At 39.8% G+C, this 18298-nt stretch overlaps 2 protein-coding genes across 4 annotated transcripts in view; one reads left to right on the forward strand and one right to left on the reverse strand.

Annotated features, from left to right (window-relative positions):
- LOC109030819 (homologous-pairing protein 2 homolog) overlaps window positions 1-15737 on the forward strand; it is a 58066-nt gene extending 42329 nt beyond the window's left edge. The window contains exons 3-4 of the mRNA XM_019041990.2: window positions 11271-11537; window positions 13924-15737. Of these exons, the coding sequence (XP_018897535.2) occupies window positions 11283-11537; window positions 13924-14298 (630 nt within the window). The 5' untranslated portion in view covers window positions 11271-11282 and the 3' untranslated portion in view covers window positions 14299-15737. The remainder of the gene's footprint in view (window positions 1-11270; window positions 11538-13923) is intronic.
- Window positions 1-18298, reverse strand: part of sona (sol narae) — a 172296-nt gene that overhangs the window by 30649 nt on the left and 123349 nt on the right. For 2 of the 3 annotated variants that reach the window (XM_019041946.2, XM_019041966.2), the window contains exons 6-9: window positions 17925-18216; window positions 16630-16756; window positions 15763-15892; window positions 10070-10212 (exon numbers count right to left, since the gene is read on the reverse strand). In XM_019041946.2, the coding sequence (XP_018897491.2) occupies window positions 10070-10212; window positions 15763-15892; window positions 16630-16756; window positions 17925-18216 (692 nt within the window). Of the gene's footprint in view, window positions 1-118; window positions 172-10069; window positions 10213-15762; window positions 15893-16629; window positions 16757-17924; window positions 18217-18298 lie in introns of all 3 variants that reach the window. The other variant, XM_019041957.2, reaches the window with a different exon arrangement.

Genomic DNA, 18298 nt, shown 5'->3' on the forward strand with positions numbered 1-18298 from the left:
TGCGCCTATCCACCAGCCACACAGACCGAATTATAACGACTACAACTGTATGTACAACACGGAAGACCAGAAACATGAAGGTTAGTGGGCAAAATTGGTGATGGGAGTGTGAACATACCGGCGGTTCCCTTCGTACAACGACCGCCTTTTCTTCGCCTGCACATGTCGTACCTGGATAACATCGTATGTAAGATACAACACACCTCATTTTAAGTGCTTACATATACGTTAAGTTGTGTTAAGTTACTTGATAACTGAACCCAAGACGGAGGGTCTCCTGGTCTAGGAACTGATGACGCAATCAAATGCCATCGGTAAAAAATTAAACATCGTTTCTCTTTCGAAACTTTTAGACGGACCTCGCTTCGTGAGAAAATTACGCTGATTAAGAATTCACTACTTCTGAGAGAAGTGGCGAGGCGTTGGTGATCGATCATCGATGTTTCTCCGTTTGAAGCTATGGTTAAGAATCGATTATTAAGGTGTTCGTTGCGAACACCCCGTTTATCGATCCTTTTCCATAGGTTTAAATGGCAGATGAATCGATATATCGCATAGCCACCGCTCGATTTGAGAGACGTGCTGCAGTTACCGACCGTCAAAAATTAAGAGATTTGAAAGAGGCAAGTGGGAACAATGAGTTCGCGTGTGCTTGGTCGGTAACTCGAGGAATTATTTTTCCCATCAATCTCTAATGGAATGTGAATAAATTATCACTTATTGTACAAAATTAAAGAAAAGAACTGCAGAATACTCTCGCAGTTAGAGCTTTTGTCGAAGAGAAGGGATTCCCCAACGTATGATGAAGCTTTAAGTAGCTCGATTTATCAGTCTTGGGAGAAAACCGTCTACATAGCAGGCCGATTATTGAGATTTGGTGTTAGTCGGGTAGACATAGGACAGATAACAAAGGTGAAATGACGCAGTGTGATTGGCCGGCTATGTATTATCGTCGCTTCGCTGTGCATGTCGGGTGGAATTGAAACATTCATATTGGGAACTCAAGAGGTGCCTTTATCATTTCTTCCATTCTACCCGACATATACGCATAAAAAAGTAGCGATAAGGCATAGCCGACCAATCTCGTTACGCCGTATCACTTTTGTCATGTATTTCCACCCGACAAGCACAAAATTTCAAAAATCTGCCTGCAGGCAATTTTCTAATACACCGAGAGGCATCTCTATTTGATTCAGAGCGAAGTATGCCTCAATACTCGTCGCAACAAATTCTGGTTGTCTCAAAAAAAAATTCATTTTTTCATAGAAAAAATGAAGGGATGTTGAGTTTATTTATAAGTAATTTTTTTTATTACGATTGGATATTTTTTGCTGGAAATATTCGTTTCATTTGATTCAAAAAGGAATTTCTCTCCGTGTATGTTTGTGCCGCAATGCAGACATTAACGGCTACCGTGTTGGTCGACGTGATTTTAGTTTTAGTCGTGTTGAGTTTAATCCCTGAACGGAGGTAAATGTCGGTATCAAGTCCCATCCATGTTTGAAGTACGTGCAGAATGCAGCAAGCTGAATTCTATATACCTTCGAAGAATTTGTCTTGCTCTTGAATGAATTCTGTCAGTTCGGTGATTCCAAGCTGTCTGTGATGCAGTGAGTAGAGATGAAATCGTAAAATTAATCAGTGGCGTGGCGTGAATTGCGATATATCGATTGTTATGCCATTTAAATCTATAGTAAAGAATCGATTATTAAGGTGTTCGCTGCGAACACCCTGTTTATCGATCCTTTTCCATAGGTTTAAATGGCATAACAATCGATACATCGCAATTCACGCCACGCCACTGAAATTAATGATGTTAGTCACGTCACACAAGTCGCTGAGTTCCTATCCTGTTCCCCCGAAACATGTCCCTTATTTGATAGGAATGAACTATTAGGTAAGGTCCGAATTTGAGCATTATGATACCTGTTCTCTCATCAAAATTTCACGTAGAACACGATTTTTAGAACACAAATTGCTGGAAGCAACTCCTGACCAAGATATTAACGTTTTTCGACGCATCAATTGGATTGCATTTTGCAAAAAGGAACCACTAGCATTGCAATGTTGCTAAGATTGTGCAACTTCTTTTGTCTTGGAGGAAAAACCCGATTATCCCTTAATAGTTTCTATTTCACTCGCTAAAAACTGTAAATTTAAGACAAAAATTACCATCTAAATTTCATAGGTTTTCACAATTTTCGCAATTTTATTGCAAAGGATGAAGTTGCACAATCTTGGCATCATTGCAATGCTAGTGGTTCATTTTTGCAAAATGCAATCCAATTCAAACTTCCCGCTCTTAGAGAAAATAAAAAATCTACTGGAGACGAACTGGACCTTTGATGTTACAGTGACAGTTCTTGCGATATGGAAATATGATAATCTCAATATCGCCGCTTCGGCTCAGATTTTGCCCGTTGCTTACGCTTTAAACGATACAGGGAGGGAAAGCAACTTTGCTTAATGAGAAGCTCTGCGAAACTATTTAAGTCCGCGATTTGATTCAAGTAGACTATGGTTTTTCATTTGAGCGGAAATTTCTAATTTTTCGCAACCAATGCTAAATAAAAATGTAATTATCTCGGTTAAAAGTTAATATCAGTCCCTTCCGTTGCTCTAAACATGTTGTTTGTGAAATTTTTAAGAGGAACCTCATCGAGGCCAACATGTGAAACCGCGTATCTCCATTTGCAACGCTGCAGACCTCCTCTCGTAGTCAGTTTTTCTTTGGAAACCCAGTCAAAGTAATTTCTTGAAAACTTCCCCGATTCTTCTTCTCTGCCAGTAAAATATTTTGTGTAAATCTCGAGCTGTGCAGTTAACTTGTTCCTCTCCAAAAAAATGAAATCGAAGCGGAAAATTAGCAGCGCCATGGAGATACGTGGTTTCGCACGTTGGCTATCGTTACATCCAGTGGCGTGGCGTGCTTTTAGATATATCGATTGATACGCCAATCAAACCTATGAAAAAAAATCGATTATCAAGGTGTTCGCAGCGAACACCTCAGTAATCGATTCTTTACCATAGCTTAAAATGGCGAGATATCGATAATCGATCATTTACGCCACGCCACTGGTTACATCAGAATGCTTAAATCCGTGCCTTGTCTCATGACCCATTCTGGAGGTATACTTCGTTGCGTAGTAAAGTCACTCGTGAAAAAGATATCTTCGAAAAGCGGCCCCGAAGCATCTGCTTCGAATCTGGAACACGAGGCTTAACCCCCCCATCCAGGTTATGAGGTGCTCTATTTAAAGCTTTGCGCTAGGATTTTTGACACGGGATCGCGTAACGCGCTTGCATTTTGCACAACACCCCGCGCGACCGAATCTCGCGATTGAACCCCTCGATCTCGATCCGGGTTCTCGATCTGGCGGGTCCGATTTGGCAAGGGGGCGACGGGTCTTATCAGTGGCGGAGTGAGCGAGTGATCTGCGTTCGGGAAACGAAACATGAAATCTGCGAGTGGCGGGAGACCGCGGTCCTGGGCGTACGGAAGTCGCACTCCGCACCGGGGGCTGTTCCGAAGCACCCGAGGACGTCCCGGATAGAGTCCCTTTATACTGAGAGTCAAGACAATTTGAATCCATTTCTGATTGGTTCCCGTATTTTAGGCCTCCACAGCGTCACAAACGGGAATAAATATTACATTTTCACCAATTGCAAAGATTATAATCTGGAATGGACCAGGGAATTACGGGTTCGGCAAGGAACAAACGGAATGAGAGGAGGAACGGAGAAAGGCATTTGAGAATGGGCCGATCAAAGATTACGAAAAACGTTCAATTTCTGTAATCTTTATTCCCGTTTGTGACATCCATGAGCCGAATTGTCTTGACTCTCAGTATAAAGGGACTCTAAGTCCCGGAGACCCAAACGCAGATTAAAGAAAGTAAGCGGGATTGTTACTCACGAGTGCTGCTGTGTTACCGAAAAGCGGTCAGCCATAAATTCGTCACCTTCCGGCCAAAGTATCACAAGTTCGCATGGCGGATACTTTTTTGGTGGGGGGAGGGGAGTTCTGGAGGTGAGTGACAGAGGGAGGGGGGTTCAAAAGTCGGGAAAAATGGGTGACATAATTTGTCACCTTCCAGCCAAAGTATCACAAGCGCCAAGCGACGTTTAAAAATTTCCACCGCCGCACGGTGGAGCGAAGCATAGGAATGCCCGGTCATCGCCTTGCTCCCCAACTTGTTTCGACTGTTCCACTCGTTCCAATGGGCATTTCGTGATGAAACTTGGGCATCTTATGGTATTTTGATCGTAGAATTCATTTTTGACCTTACTTTACTTGCTTTATTGACGGAAACACATAATTTTGGGGGTTCTTTTTAACTTTCAGTAGACACGTGAAAACATAAGTTACTCAAAGATAAATTTCACTCGTTCCTGTGGACATTTCGTGTTGAAACTTCGCAGGCTTGTGGTATTTTGATCGTAGAATTCATTTCTGACCTTACTTTTCTTGATATGTTAACGCAAACGCACGATTTTTGTGGGTTTTCAAACTTTCAGCGGAAAAATAAAAAGATAAGTTGCTCAAAGATAAATTTTACTCATTCTTGTCGGAATTTCGTGTTGAAATGTGGTGCAATCATGGTATTTTGAACGTAGAATTCATTTTTGACATTAGAATTGTTTGTATGTTAACGTAATTACACTACTTTGGTTTTTTTTTTTTTTTTTTTTTTTTTTTTTTTTTTAACTTCAGGTAGAAATGTGAAAAGAAAAGTTACTCGAAGATAGAATTAACTCGTTCTGGTAAAAAATACGTGTTGAATCGTTGATGCACGATCATACTTTCATCTTAGAACCAATTTTTGAGCTTAATTTTGTTATTTTTTTCTCATGCATACGTGCTTTTGAAGGATTTATTCAATAATCGATCGGAATGCACAAAGAAAATTTACGCAGAGATTTTATCTGTTCCGATTGACAATTCATGTTGCAACTATTGATTTCCTGTGATATTTTCATTGAGGAAGCAATTTTTATCGATACTATGTGATCTCTCAATGTAATGAATGCTCATATTTCTATATCGATTATGAAAAAAATATGGTATTACCGTTACCTTCTACACTGAAAAAAAGAGATAGGGGTTTAGTCCCAACTGTTGGATGATATGGACAATTTCAATTAATTGTGGTGACACCCCAATTCATTGTGGTAATACCCCGATTAATTGTGGTAGTACCCTCTTTCATCAAGATCGACACCGCTACCTTCATGAAGATCTGAAATCAAAAGCTCGCGGTGGATGTCCTAAGGATCGAGAACTTTTGATTTCTTCCTTTTTGAGGAATTATATCTAAACAAACAGAAAATTCGGAACACGGAACAACACGAAACACGGAAAATTAAAGATCAACACTAACAACGAGATTAAATTGCACGGTAAATCGGTCCATCTCATATCACGAATCACGATATCTCAGAATCAGCTGGGACACTTCCAACGCTTTGTAAAGGATTTTATATATACCACGCCTGAAGCGCCAAGCGCTTCGGGAGGTTGGGCTGCGAAGTGGTCAGGGGATGTAACCCCTTCTATGATGAATAATTCATTCAAAGGTATTGATAGAACATTCAACATTTTTATTTTCTCCTTAAAATGCCAAACAATCATATAAGATAAAAGCAAAAACAGCTCTGTTTCCCCGCCTCGATCGCGAGTTCGCGAACCTATCAAATGATGAATTTTGGCCAAAAAATGGGCAAAAGTAAGGTCAAAATTGAATTCTACGATGAAAATACTGTAAGTACATCAAGTTTTAAAATGAAAATCCGACTGAGTGTATTAAGACGCCAAGATAATCAAGTAAGATGTAGAGAAACAGCGAATTCCGCCCTCACTTTTTCGGACAAAAATCGATGTAACTCTCAAAGCGGCAGCTGGCGGCAGCCAAATACGACGGATTCCTCATCCTGGGGGATCACTGGAACACGCCTTATGCATGATTGGACGGCGAAATGCGGCGAAATTTTTAAAAGTCTATTCAAACATTTATTTTCTTATTTTCGGAAGGGTCATCTTTGATCAGACATTACAACGTATACAATTGAGTAAATTTAACTTTTTAATAGTGAAATATGTTCTTCATACACTCTAGAATAAGATCCAAGCATTCATATTTGTGTCAATTATCGTCACTCGAAGAGGCAGGTATGGAAACCGACCTTAGAAAACAGAGCAAAATCGGCCGTTACAGAAAATGTCAACTTCAGGAGTCCAGGGAGCAAAAGCATTTGAAAAAATCATCAAACCAACACTAGATTCATATAATATGGATCCTTAGGAACACATTCCATCACATCTTTATGCAAAGCATGAGAACACCCCATGTCCGAGGTTTTACCCATTTCGTCCCACTGTGCGCCGTTTTAGTTTTTTACAGAGAAATTGTTGGACGAAGCCGTCCGAAAATTTCACTGAATTTTGTTCATGCTGCCGGTAAAATTCGGTGAAATTTTTAAATAGACTCAACCAACAATTTATCTGTAAAAAAAATGGCGGCGGAAATTTTGCATCGTTGCATGGCGCTTGTGATACTTTGGCTGGAAGTTGACGAATTATGTCACCCATTTTTCCCAACTTTTGGATCCCCCTCCCTCTGTCACTCACCTCTAGAGCCCCCCTCCGCTCCACCAAAATAATACCCGCCATTTCAATCGTACTTTCCACCCCCCTTTTCACTGATTTCTCCTTCGATCTCATGCAAAAATTAGACACATTTTGGACAAAAATTGCACAGGTACATTTTTGTCAAAAAATGCACCGTTGCACTGTATAATGGACCCTACTGCAGTTTTTCCCCTCCGAAGTCCAGAAACATCAGGTCCCATTTTTTCCCTTTTCCGACCGTGTTTTGTCCCTTGTGCGTCGGGTTGCGTTCCGTAAAGCGGCCACCCGCTCGCGATCGGGTTCGGGTGCGAACTCGTGGCCCTTTGGCCGCCGGTGGCCTCTGACTGCAGCCTTGCGATTGCTGTTGGCTGCACGATCGGTGTGTCGACAGTGTTGCCGCCCTGGACAAAGTTTTCCCGAAATTCCTGCTCGCGACCCCGGCCGATCCTCGCACAAAGGCAACGCCGTAAGTTCGAGATCCAGTGACCCGCACCTCGTTTTTAGGCCGACCGCCGATCTGAACAAGAGCCTATTTGCGGTAGGAAGTCCATGTAGATATGCTCTTTTCGCCCCGCGTAGCGGTGATGTAAGGGCATCGGGGTCTATCACGGTTTTCCGGGTTTTGCTGTCCAGATTGCGACTAAAGTTGTTGTACCCGTTACTAATTCCTGAATATTTTAGCGCGTTTTTCAAAGCATGTAAATACGTATCTTTAACGCCGTGTCATAGATTGAAAGAAAATAAGATACGAAGAAAGAAGAAAAAATCAAACCCGAAGTACCGCTGTATGTTTACTTTCGTGATTATACCACTGAGGTAGATATCCTACATTCTGGAGAACGGTTCTATAGTCGATCGGTCAATTGACAATTTTTAATTTTAGGACATTTCTTCAAAAGTCCTCAAGCATGCTATGAAGAAAGTGGTATAAGCCCTCCGACGTTGCCATATCCCCTCCAATTGAAAACAAATTCACGGAGAAAATGATGAATAGTTTTCTTCAAATTTTTCAGACAGTTTTGTTCACCATTTAATCTATAAGATCTGAAAATGGCAAGGATAAATATGCATAACTTTCCTCAAATATAAATTTTTATCCGGGGGATTTTGGCAATGCTCGGATGTTCATACGACGTTCTTCCCTAAGCACGACCGCTTTTTAAGCTTTAATGCGTCAGGTATTGTACCCGAAATTTTATCAATAAACATTTTTGAATAACTTGTAAGATGGTTGTCGATTTTGTCTCTGGAACAGAGAAGCTTTCTATTGTCGAGCAGTCTTCAGTTAGGTCAAGTCCTTGTCTGCAAACTCAAGATCCGTAAGTCAGCATAAGCTTCAACAGACACTAGTTAGGAAGGTTTAGTCATTGGAGGGATTATTCCTCTGAAAAAACACCATTAGTACAGCAAATAACACAAAATGATGCATAACACATAATCAGTTCGATACCGAAAAACGTTAGGTTATTTAGAATGTCTTTTGGTGAAATGGAATACAGGGTGGCCGGTGGCCACAATCAGGGATTCAGAATGTCTTTTGGTGAAATGAAATACAGGGTGGCCACAATCAGGGAGACCCGAGAAGAGTCAAGGAAAATAAGGTTAGAAAAACCAGATCCAAGGATTCAGAGCAAATTGATTTCCAAATCAGGAAAAAATTGCGTTAATGGAAATGGCGAATTTTCAAGAGTTGTATCTCATATTTTAAGCTTGCCCTTTTAGCAAATTGGAAAATTCTTAAAATTTTTATCTAACGTCTCATGTTTGTCTCTAGAGGAGAGAAATTATCCTCTAAGTTGATCGGGAAAAGTTTGGAAAAGTTAGGATTTTTCAATTCTGAATATCTGTGGTCATCTTGAAAATAGACGTCAGCTTGATATCACTTCTTTCGGTGTAACCTAAATTTTTTCAGTGATAAGTTAGCTTTACGACAGAGCGTTCAAGTCTTTAGTAGTGATTGTCAGGAAGATAGATTGAAAATGTCCTTGATCCAGTCCAGAAGTCCGATTCATGGATGCTGCAATGAGTATCATGCACTGTATGATTATTTCAAAACTAAGCTACGACAAGGATTATTCCGGAAAAATCTTATTTTTCAGTTCTCTAGACGTGTCATCGAGAAATATTTGTCAAATTGTCCCTCAAAATTATAACACTGAGAGAGCAGAACTATTTAATTTACCATCAACAAAAATTATCTCAAAATTACTCCAGAACCCCTCTTGTAAAGACGCTGTTTCTCGTGATGGCAAAGATGAATAAGTCTCCGCAGAAAGTCGTGCCAAGTTGATGTGCTGAAATGCTCATCGTGAGTGAAAGGTCATGGTTCAAAATTTCTTTGAGTGCAAAAGCTGTGTAAATGAAGTCTAACTACAACAATTTAGCGTACGTTAACGTGCAGTTGTGCATGTGCATGAACCAATCGTTCAGTCCGTCAAGTTTTTTTCCTGGGAGGCCCCAGTTTCCCCAGGTTCAGAGAAAAAGCATGGCAAATTCCTTATTTTAGTAGCTCATATTGCCATCCATAATGGTATACACTCCCAAAATAACGAACTACCTCTGAATAATCAAGACTGGACATTCAGTCAAAATAATTGGTATAACGTCAGATAGCTTCTGGTGTTGGGTGTCAATCGTCAGTCTGTCTCATTTCCTACTAAATCAATCCGTTCTCGAAGTTGTTATTTTATGTCGCTTACGAATAAGTTTTCTTGTCAGGCTGAAGTGTACCTACCTATACGCACAAGAGTACATCTACATCGTAAAAACGGTGAAAAACACACCTTCATACACAATCAAGTATAAAAATGATGCAACTGAAGAGTAATCAGTTTTGTTCCTTTCTTAAAATCTCTTAAAAATAAGAAACTCGTAGTGTAATGAAAATTACTAAAATATATGACTATATAATTAATGTAACAAAACCATACCTAGTGAAAACATCCGTGCTTCATTTCCATAGGTTACGAAATGCAAAAAGTAACAAAAGATAGACACAAGTTATAGAAACAACTTTTCAAAGATAATTATATGGAAAAAAGGTCATTTCTTTACGTCTGTTGATTTGACTATTTTTTTTCTCTTTTTTTTTCTTTTTCTTTCTAATTCAAATGCATTTGATCCATTCAAAGAAATGCATATTTGCTATAATTGATTAGAAACATAATTTTCCTCTGAATAAAAAATAACTCATTTGAATCTTGGGAAAAAAATTGCAGTTTAACAAATTTTTTCAACTCAGCAAACATATTCTATACCCTTCAAATTTGGTTTTAATCAAAAAGAATTTTTTTTCAATTTGGAAAAAAAATTTAACATTTTTCCAGTGCATCAGAACGCGGGTGCACTCCATTCCGTCAAACTTATAAGACGAAAGGTGGAAATATGTGACTGGCTTATATCTAAACACTAGAAGCTAGAGTGGTGTGAATGTATGCTTACTTAGTTATAGCTACTGCAATATCATATACAGGCAGTCTTCTTTCTCTGAACAAATATTTGCCCATGTCTGTGAGCGCAGCGGCGGAATCTATGGCGTCGCGTCCGACACGATTCCGCTCCAAATAGGGCGTCGCATCCCGACCCTGTCAATCAAAAAAACACCAGTTACAGTCTCACAGCTACAGCTTGAACTCATTTCATTCATCATCCATCATTCCTCCTTTATCAGTCATCAACCCAGATCCATGCAAGCCTCGCATTCCGCAATAGCCGCGTAGTACCAAATTCATGAGTATGGCTCACTGTCAGTCCTAAATTCGCTTGTTTGGACCGTTCAGTTGCAAAAGGGCGCAAGTGCAAAATTTTTTAGAAGAAATTTTTCGACTGTTTTTCGCATGTAAAATGATTGCAGATGTCAGAAAATTTTCCGTAGTCGCTCTGTTAATGATTTTATGGATTTATAATTTATCATATGGTGGGAAAATTGATTTTTTATTAGAGATCACCCCCACTTGCCTCATCAGGATGAAGAAAAGTTCTTGAAAATTCAAGGAAAACCTGGAAAATTCAGGGGCTTTTGCCTGACCCTGAAAAGTGGGGGCATTTTGCTACAAAGCCCCGAAGTTCTTCCTCTTAGCCAAAATATTGCATTTTTCCCATTTTAAGAGACTTTGTGCTCAAAATTTCTCGTGGATAGAATTAAATAAGAAATTATGCCAAAAACAAAGCGTTGGAAAGTCAAGGGGAAATCAAGGAGCTTAATGTTCAAATTCTGTGAAATGTCAGCGTATACAGTCAACTAATTTTTTATTCAACTATTTTTCTTTTTTTTTACCAGTAGAATTGCCACACCGCGCCCGGGCCTCTGAGCATTCTTATTTCTAGTGCATTATATTGTGTTTTCTTTCTTTTACTTGATGCTGATAATGAATACTTATTTTCTTTTGTTACCGCTCTTGCCCGCTCCTCTTGCACTTGCTCTTATTTCACTTGTATTTCCGCTCCTTTCTTGTAATGTGTTTATCGAGGAATTAAAAAAAAATAAAGAAAAAGAAGAAGTCGAGTAATTTTAAAATTCAAGAAAACTTATCTCCCTGCTCGTGCAACACTTGAACGACCCCTCATCAGTCCTACTCTATCACACATCCTCCAAATCCGGGCGACGCAAGGTTCGCGCTGACGCAACGCTTTTTGCCTCCAGGTCGTTTGAAGGATGACGAAGGAGGAAGACGCGGTGCTCAAGTACCTGAGCGACACGAACCGGCCATACAGCGCGACGGACATCACGATGAACCTGCACAAGGAGTTCGGGAAGACGGCCGTTCAGAAGGCCCTCGACTCGCTCGTCGAGAAGAAAAAAGTCCGCGAGAAGCTCTACGGGAAGCAGAAAGTGTTCTGCATTGTTCAGCCGGAAACGGCCAATAACTCCCAGGGCCTGGATAACGAGCTCAAAGATCTCGATGCGCAGGTAAGAGTAACTTCATTTCGCATTTCATGCGAAACCGCGTACGTACATTGAATTTTTCTATCGAGTTGAGTGGTTTTAGTGAACCATTACATGCGGAGTGGATCCTATTTACGTCTTAATTTGCCGGGCGAATTTCGCGGTCGAGACACGCGAGCCGGAGATTTGCATGAAAAAGAGCGAAATTTGTCTCGGTGACGCACTGTGGATCGAGACAATCGGAGAGGTCGGACAAAATTTGGAAACTTTAAACGCTTATAACTCCGTTTTTACAAAACTTCGAGGTTCTATAAGTGGTTCCATTGGTTTCCTTGTGAAATTTCCTTCTGAAAGCACCCATTGAAATTTAAAACGTGATGAAATAAACATCAAAATTTGCAGTTTTAGTAAAAAAATTCATGTTCGACCTTTCTAATTGACCAAAACTGCAAATTTTCATGTTTATTTCATCACGTTTTAAATTTCAGTGGATGCTTTCAGAAGAAAATTTCACAAGGAAACCAATGGAACCACTTATACAATTTTGAGGTTCTTAAAGTGGTTCCATTGGTTTCCTTGTGAAATTTTCTTCTGAAAGCACCCATTGAAATTTAAAACGTGATGAAATAAACATCAAAATTTGCAGTTTTAGTAAAAAAAATTCATGTTTGACCTTTCTAGTTGACTCGATCCACTGTGTGACAGCTGTTAGCTAGTCGGCGCGGTAGCCACCTACACTTGTTGCCTTCCTTTTGTCTTCCTCTCTCTTTTCTTAGAATTTTTACTGGGAGCTATTTCTTTCTCCCAAGAGTCAGATAGGAGCTACATTGGAGTTCCTATCTTGAACACAAAATCCACCGAAATCAACACAAAGTTGGATTAGTTTGTGTTCCACTTCCTACATTAACCAAAAGTGACACAAGAACACAAATATTTTGATCAGTGTATGCTTAAATTTGTAGCATGTCTAAAAGTCCATCAGGGAGAGGCCAGGAAAAAAACGTAAAATTACCCAGGAGTCAAAAGGAAATTGTGTTTTTTCAATTGGCAAATTTTCATATAACGGTTCACATAGTTTTGGCCAGTGCTTATGGCGGATCAGAAATTCTTAAAGTTATTATTTTTCATCTTGTGCTGTCTCAAAAGGAGGGAATCGGTCAGTTGCGCTGGTCACAGAATCGTCTTTTAATGCTGTAGTCTTGTAGATTAGCTAAAAATAATAAGATCTGTCCAAACCGCAACTTTCTACGTTCAATATTAACCCAGATATCGCCCTTTGGCGTCATCCACCGCAGTAATAACATCCTTGGTTCCTTCCACCTTGTTTTCATCCAAATTTCAAGTTTAGTAACCAGTGCAAATGTGCGTAACACCGACTGAACTCGAAGTCCTGTAGGCGCTAATATGCGTTTCACGCCAGCTGACCGATTGCACTGCTTTTAGCGCAATGCGAGAAGTACCCATGCAGTCTTGTAGGCGCTAATACTCGTTCCTCCCGACAGCACTGTTTGGCGCAATGCGTGAAGTGTTCCCACAGTCTTGCAGGCGCTAACATCATTCATTCGAGTTTCACGTTGAGTAACCAGTGCTAATATGCGTCGCACCGACTGATGAAAACAAGATGGAAGAAACCAAGGGCGTCACTACCGCGGTGGATGACGTCAAAAACCCGACTTTTCAAAGGGCGCTATCTCGGTTAATATTGAGCGTAGAAAGTTGCGGTTTGGACAGATCTGATTATTTTTAGCTAATCTGCAAGAATCAAGCATCAATACACGATTCTGTGATCAGCGCAACCTGCCCATTTTCTTGAAATTTGCCACGTATTCCCCCCGCAATTTTAGGGAACACTCTCGAAATATATCATCCGGATCACTGGAAAAAAAAAAACACATTGGGTCTAGAGTCCAAACCCTTGAAAACATTGACAATGAAACATACTCTTGATTCAATCGGATTTTTGCTTGAATCAAAACGAAATCCGCTTAAATGAAGAGGCTTGGTTCTTGATTTAAGCGAGATTCCGATTGAATCAAGAGTACTTTTTCTTGTCGATGTTTTTAAGAGTCTGGACTCTAGATACAATGTGTTTTTTCCCCCCAGCGGACTGATTATTGAAATTAATAGACAAAGCGATCGACAAAGACGACATAGAGAGTAAGAAGCGATCCTATTGGTGGAAACGGGTGACTCCTATGGACTAAGGAAGAAAATGATGGACTAATTATCGGGTCTCTCGTCGGTTGCCGTTAGTTAGTCTATCACCTACGTCCTTTGTCCATCGTAATCACCCGCTTCCACCAATAGGGTCCCTGCATATCCCTTTTGTCTTCTTTGTCCATAGCTTTGTCTATCAATTTCAATAATCGACCTGCTGTGATGCTTAATATAACTCGGACGGTAATTTCAGATCAACACGCTGACGGACAACCTGAAATCCGTGGAGACGGAGCTGAAGTCCTCGGAAGCGAAGCACCGCGACCTCCAGTCGGCGCTGACGACCGAGGAGGCGGAGGCCCAGCTGGCGGAGGTGCGGGCCTCCGTGGAGAAGCTCGAGAAGCGGCTGAGCGACCTCTCCTCGAGCCGCGTCCAGATCTCGGCCAAGGACCGGGAGGCCATCAAGAAGGAGGCCGAGAAGGTCGTCAAAGAGTACAGGAAGCGGAAACGGATATGCACGGATATCCTCAACTCCATCCTGGAAAATTACCCCAAACCCAAGAAGACCCTATACGAGGAGGTCGGTATCGAGACTGATGAAGATGCCGGTATGAAACCTATTGCTTGAGATCGTCGTTCAAGGGCGCGCTCGTGATAATGGTTAATTGAACCGTGTTTAGCAGAAAGGAACCAAGCCACATCCGCTATTGCCAAATGTAACTGGGCAATTTTATATTTTACAAGAGAATGTTTATGCGGATTTTTTTGGAAAATTTCAAGGAATTTTCTTCTTATTTTCGGAAAATTCACTGAAATTTGCACAAAAATCTGCTCAACCCTTATAATGTGAAAAATTAAATTGCCCTGTTGAATTTGACTATAGCTGATGTGGTTTGGTTCCTTTCTTCTTAACGCGGTCCAATTGTTGTATGGTTTTTCATTCAATCACAATTTTCTGTGGGCAATTGCTTTTTCACACTTTTTTCCTACTGGATTTTTTTTTTATTTGAATGAACCAGAAAAGTTGTCATTGATGACAAAACTGTTTTCATCAAAGTAAAAAACAAATCTATCTCTATAAAACACGTGTTGTGTGATTTTGCACATAAGTGTGTCATCGATCACACACTTTTGCAACATTGAAGAGCACTTTTTAAACCTTTTGAGTTTCTCTTAAAGGTCCCTTTTGTTGTCTTAGACTCCTTGTCTAATAAAAAGTTTCCACTTAAATTTAATAGATGGCGAAATAACTATTGTTTGAATCACAAACAATCTTGAAGATTTATAAAACAAGAAAAATGAAGATAATAATGTTTAAGCTAATCAAAAATTCTTGAAGTAAAAAACATTTTTTTAATCCGAAGTGAATTTATTATTTTTGTTGAAATAAGAAGGATATTTTAGCTATTTTAGCACTTTGTTGTCCCATACCTTGACGTTTCATTCTCTTCGTTATTCGTCTTTAAGGATGTATTGATGCTGACCTGTGAAATTACTATCCTTAGATCAGTACAACACGTGGTCCATGTAAACCCTTTTTTACGTTTGAATTTTCTTAATAGATACTTCGCTTTTTTATCATCATTATTTTACTTAAATTTTTGCTGCGGGTGCGCCGCGTTAAGTTTTCATCGTATTGAACTATTTTTCATTCATATAATGCATGTTGGTAAGATTCACTCAGAATTGCTTCAGCTTTTTTATGTGATAAAACTTGATGCTTTTGAAGCATGCTTCTTCTAGTGTTGTGTTCATATAATCAAATGCCTGAATTCAGATGATAAACCCAATGTTCTCTGTTAAATGTCAGATTATACCCATATTTTTGCATATGCCGTAACAGTTTACCACTATACCTTAAACCATGAAGTATTTATTTTTTTAAGGATTTGTTTAATACTCGAATTTTAATTTTATATTACTTTTATGTATCATATACATTTTTTAATGTTCCCGGAACTTGTCATTGTTTCTAGAATCGTTTCTTTTTATTTTCTACCAGGAGCACTATTCTATTTTTTTTATCGTTACCGTTACTGTAATGAAATAAACTGCTTTCAGAAGAAAGAGTATTTCTAATTTGTCAACTTACCCTTGAAATAATAATTCCAGCTATACTAATTCGTATTTTTGGACCTTTGAGAAGCTTATACCTGAGATCAACCCCATTCCAAAATGACACGAAATACCTTTTGATCTGAGCATTATCACCTCCGTGTAATCTGAAATCAAAAGATTGACAAATGACTATCAAGTAGGGGAAATTCAAACTAATAGTTAGAGAAAATTCAATCATTATTATCTCTAATGGTTTTCGACTATGCTGCATGCCCGTATCATACCAATCGATTAATGGCGATAAATCGATGGGTTTTTATTCGAGAAAGACAACTTTTTAAAATCTCCCATCAAAACACTGCGTCTGTAAATATGTGTAATCACGAAATTGCATAACTTGCTCATTGTCCTATTTTCATAGGAAATTGACAAATTTGCACATTGAATAAAAACATTGTCAACGATAATATCCATACCAAAAGGATTCAGCGAAAGGGCGGAGTTCCAATAGGTTTCCAGAAATATACCTCAGGTATGAGTTAAGTAGGTATATTTTCCATTAGGTTATGATGGATGGAGGATATCGATGGGCAAAGTGCGAAACCACGTATGTCCACTGCGGTTTTTCGGAATTTTCGCTCCTACTTTATTTTTTCGCAGAGAAACAAGCCAACTCTCAAGCTTAAGATTCACACAGAATGTTCTGTTAGAAGGGGAGGAAAAATCTACGAAGTTTTTCAAGAAATTACATTGACTAGTTTTCAAATAAATATTAAAATATGACAGGAAGTCTGCACCGTCACAAATGGGAGTATGTGGTTTCGCACCTTGGCCATCCATATCTTACAATATTCATAGATTCGAGCGATTCGTTCGTCAATTATTCATCAAGTAAACTTACCTATAGCCATCATAATCGACAATGACTAAAATTTCTGGATAAATGACATAAGGGGCTTCTCGCTTTTCCCTCAGCCATCGTTTCGTTCTACTTTTACTATTGGGCAGGTCATCTGGCTCCATAAATGCTGCAAGAGAAAAAGATAAAAAAACTTAATTAGTCCTCTTGAGGAACAACGATGGTTAAGCTTAAAAAAGAAAAGAAGAAAAGGAAGGAAAATAATACGAAAAATAGGAAAAATTATAAGAAAGAGAGAGAAGAATAGGAGGAAAAAGAGGAATATTAAGAAAGAGAAGAGGAGAAAGAGGTTGTTGTTTGTTGTATTCGTTTATTTCATAGCGGTTTTTTAGCAACTTTGGCCATTTACTTGTTAGTAATTAGGTTAAAGATGAGAAAGAATAAAGTAAGTAAAGATAAAAAAAACATGACATAAAAAAAAGAGCTCTTTTTCTTCCTCTCTCTCTTCCTTCTTCTCTCTTTCTGTTTTGTCCCCCGATTCGAAGGACGGATTCTGTGCGACTGGGGTTAAGGAAAATTCATGAATACATATGCATCACTCACATGGCTGAGCCGAGGGATGATATGGACTGCATTTTGCAAGTAGAAACGACAATTTGTAGCTTAGTTTAGAAACAACGTATGTACCATCAGTTTCCCTATGCAAATAAGTGTTTCTACGGATGAGCCAGATATTGTAGTTCCTAATTGCAAAATGCAGTCCCATTTTCCAATGCGACGGAACACAAGAAATTGAGCAACCTTTAAAATAAACCAACAGAAGGCCTGGGACGTTTAAGGGTGGTTTCAACCCCTTCCTCTCAAACAGAAAAAAAACCACGAAAGTTTAAAAATCAAGAAAACTCTTAGACCCTCATAAATGATAACGAAAATAAAGTTCCAAAAATGAAGGTATGAGGTGTTTTTGATTTTTAAATTTTCATACTTTTTGTATCCTGGTCAAGGAGAGGTCTGGTACCACCCCGAAACGTCCCAGGCATTCTGTTTGTTTGTTTTTAGCCTTGCACTGCAAGAAAGATTGGCAGAATTTACCATTCCTTCACGCTGTACTTCACACAGAGTCAATTCGGAGCCAATTCTGCACGTTACTATATACAGGTTTAGGTAACCATTCCTCTAGCAGAATCGACTTTGAATTCACGCTATATTAAAGACAGCGTGAAGGAATACTAAGTTCTATCAAACATTTTTTTTCGGTGTGGCTGTCCATTTCCTCGTGCTTTGTTTCATTAAATTTGGCCTACTTTGTGTATTACTCTTTTCGAATGGGTACTTACCGTAATCGCCGAAGTGGTTGCTGTGATTGCTCTGTCGCCTGTAGACGATGTGCTTGTGCTGGAAGTCGTCGAGGTCCAGCGAGGACTTGAGCGGGAAGCCGGACTCGACGGCGACATCCTCGCCGCGGCGGACTTCCTTGGTGAGGAAGACCTCGTCGTTGTCGTCGGAATCCTCGGTTCCGTTCTGGAACTCCGGCTCGGAGCGCCCCTCGTCCCGGGCGCCGCCCGCCTGGTGCTTCCGCAGATGCGCCGGCACCGGCTTCACGATCAGGTCGTGCCCGATCGTCCCCTCCTGCCGCAACAGAAAACACCGAGAGTCACAAATCACGCCGAAATCGACGCTCCTTCGGCGTAAGGGCGTATCTCGATTTCCG

The sequence above is a fragment of the Bemisia tabaci genome, chromosome 5 (genome assembly GCF_918797505.1).
Source record: "Bemisia tabaci chromosome 5, PGI_BMITA_v3".
NCBI lineage: Eukaryota > Metazoa > Arthropoda > Insecta > Hemiptera > Aleyrodidae > Bemisia > Bemisia tabaci.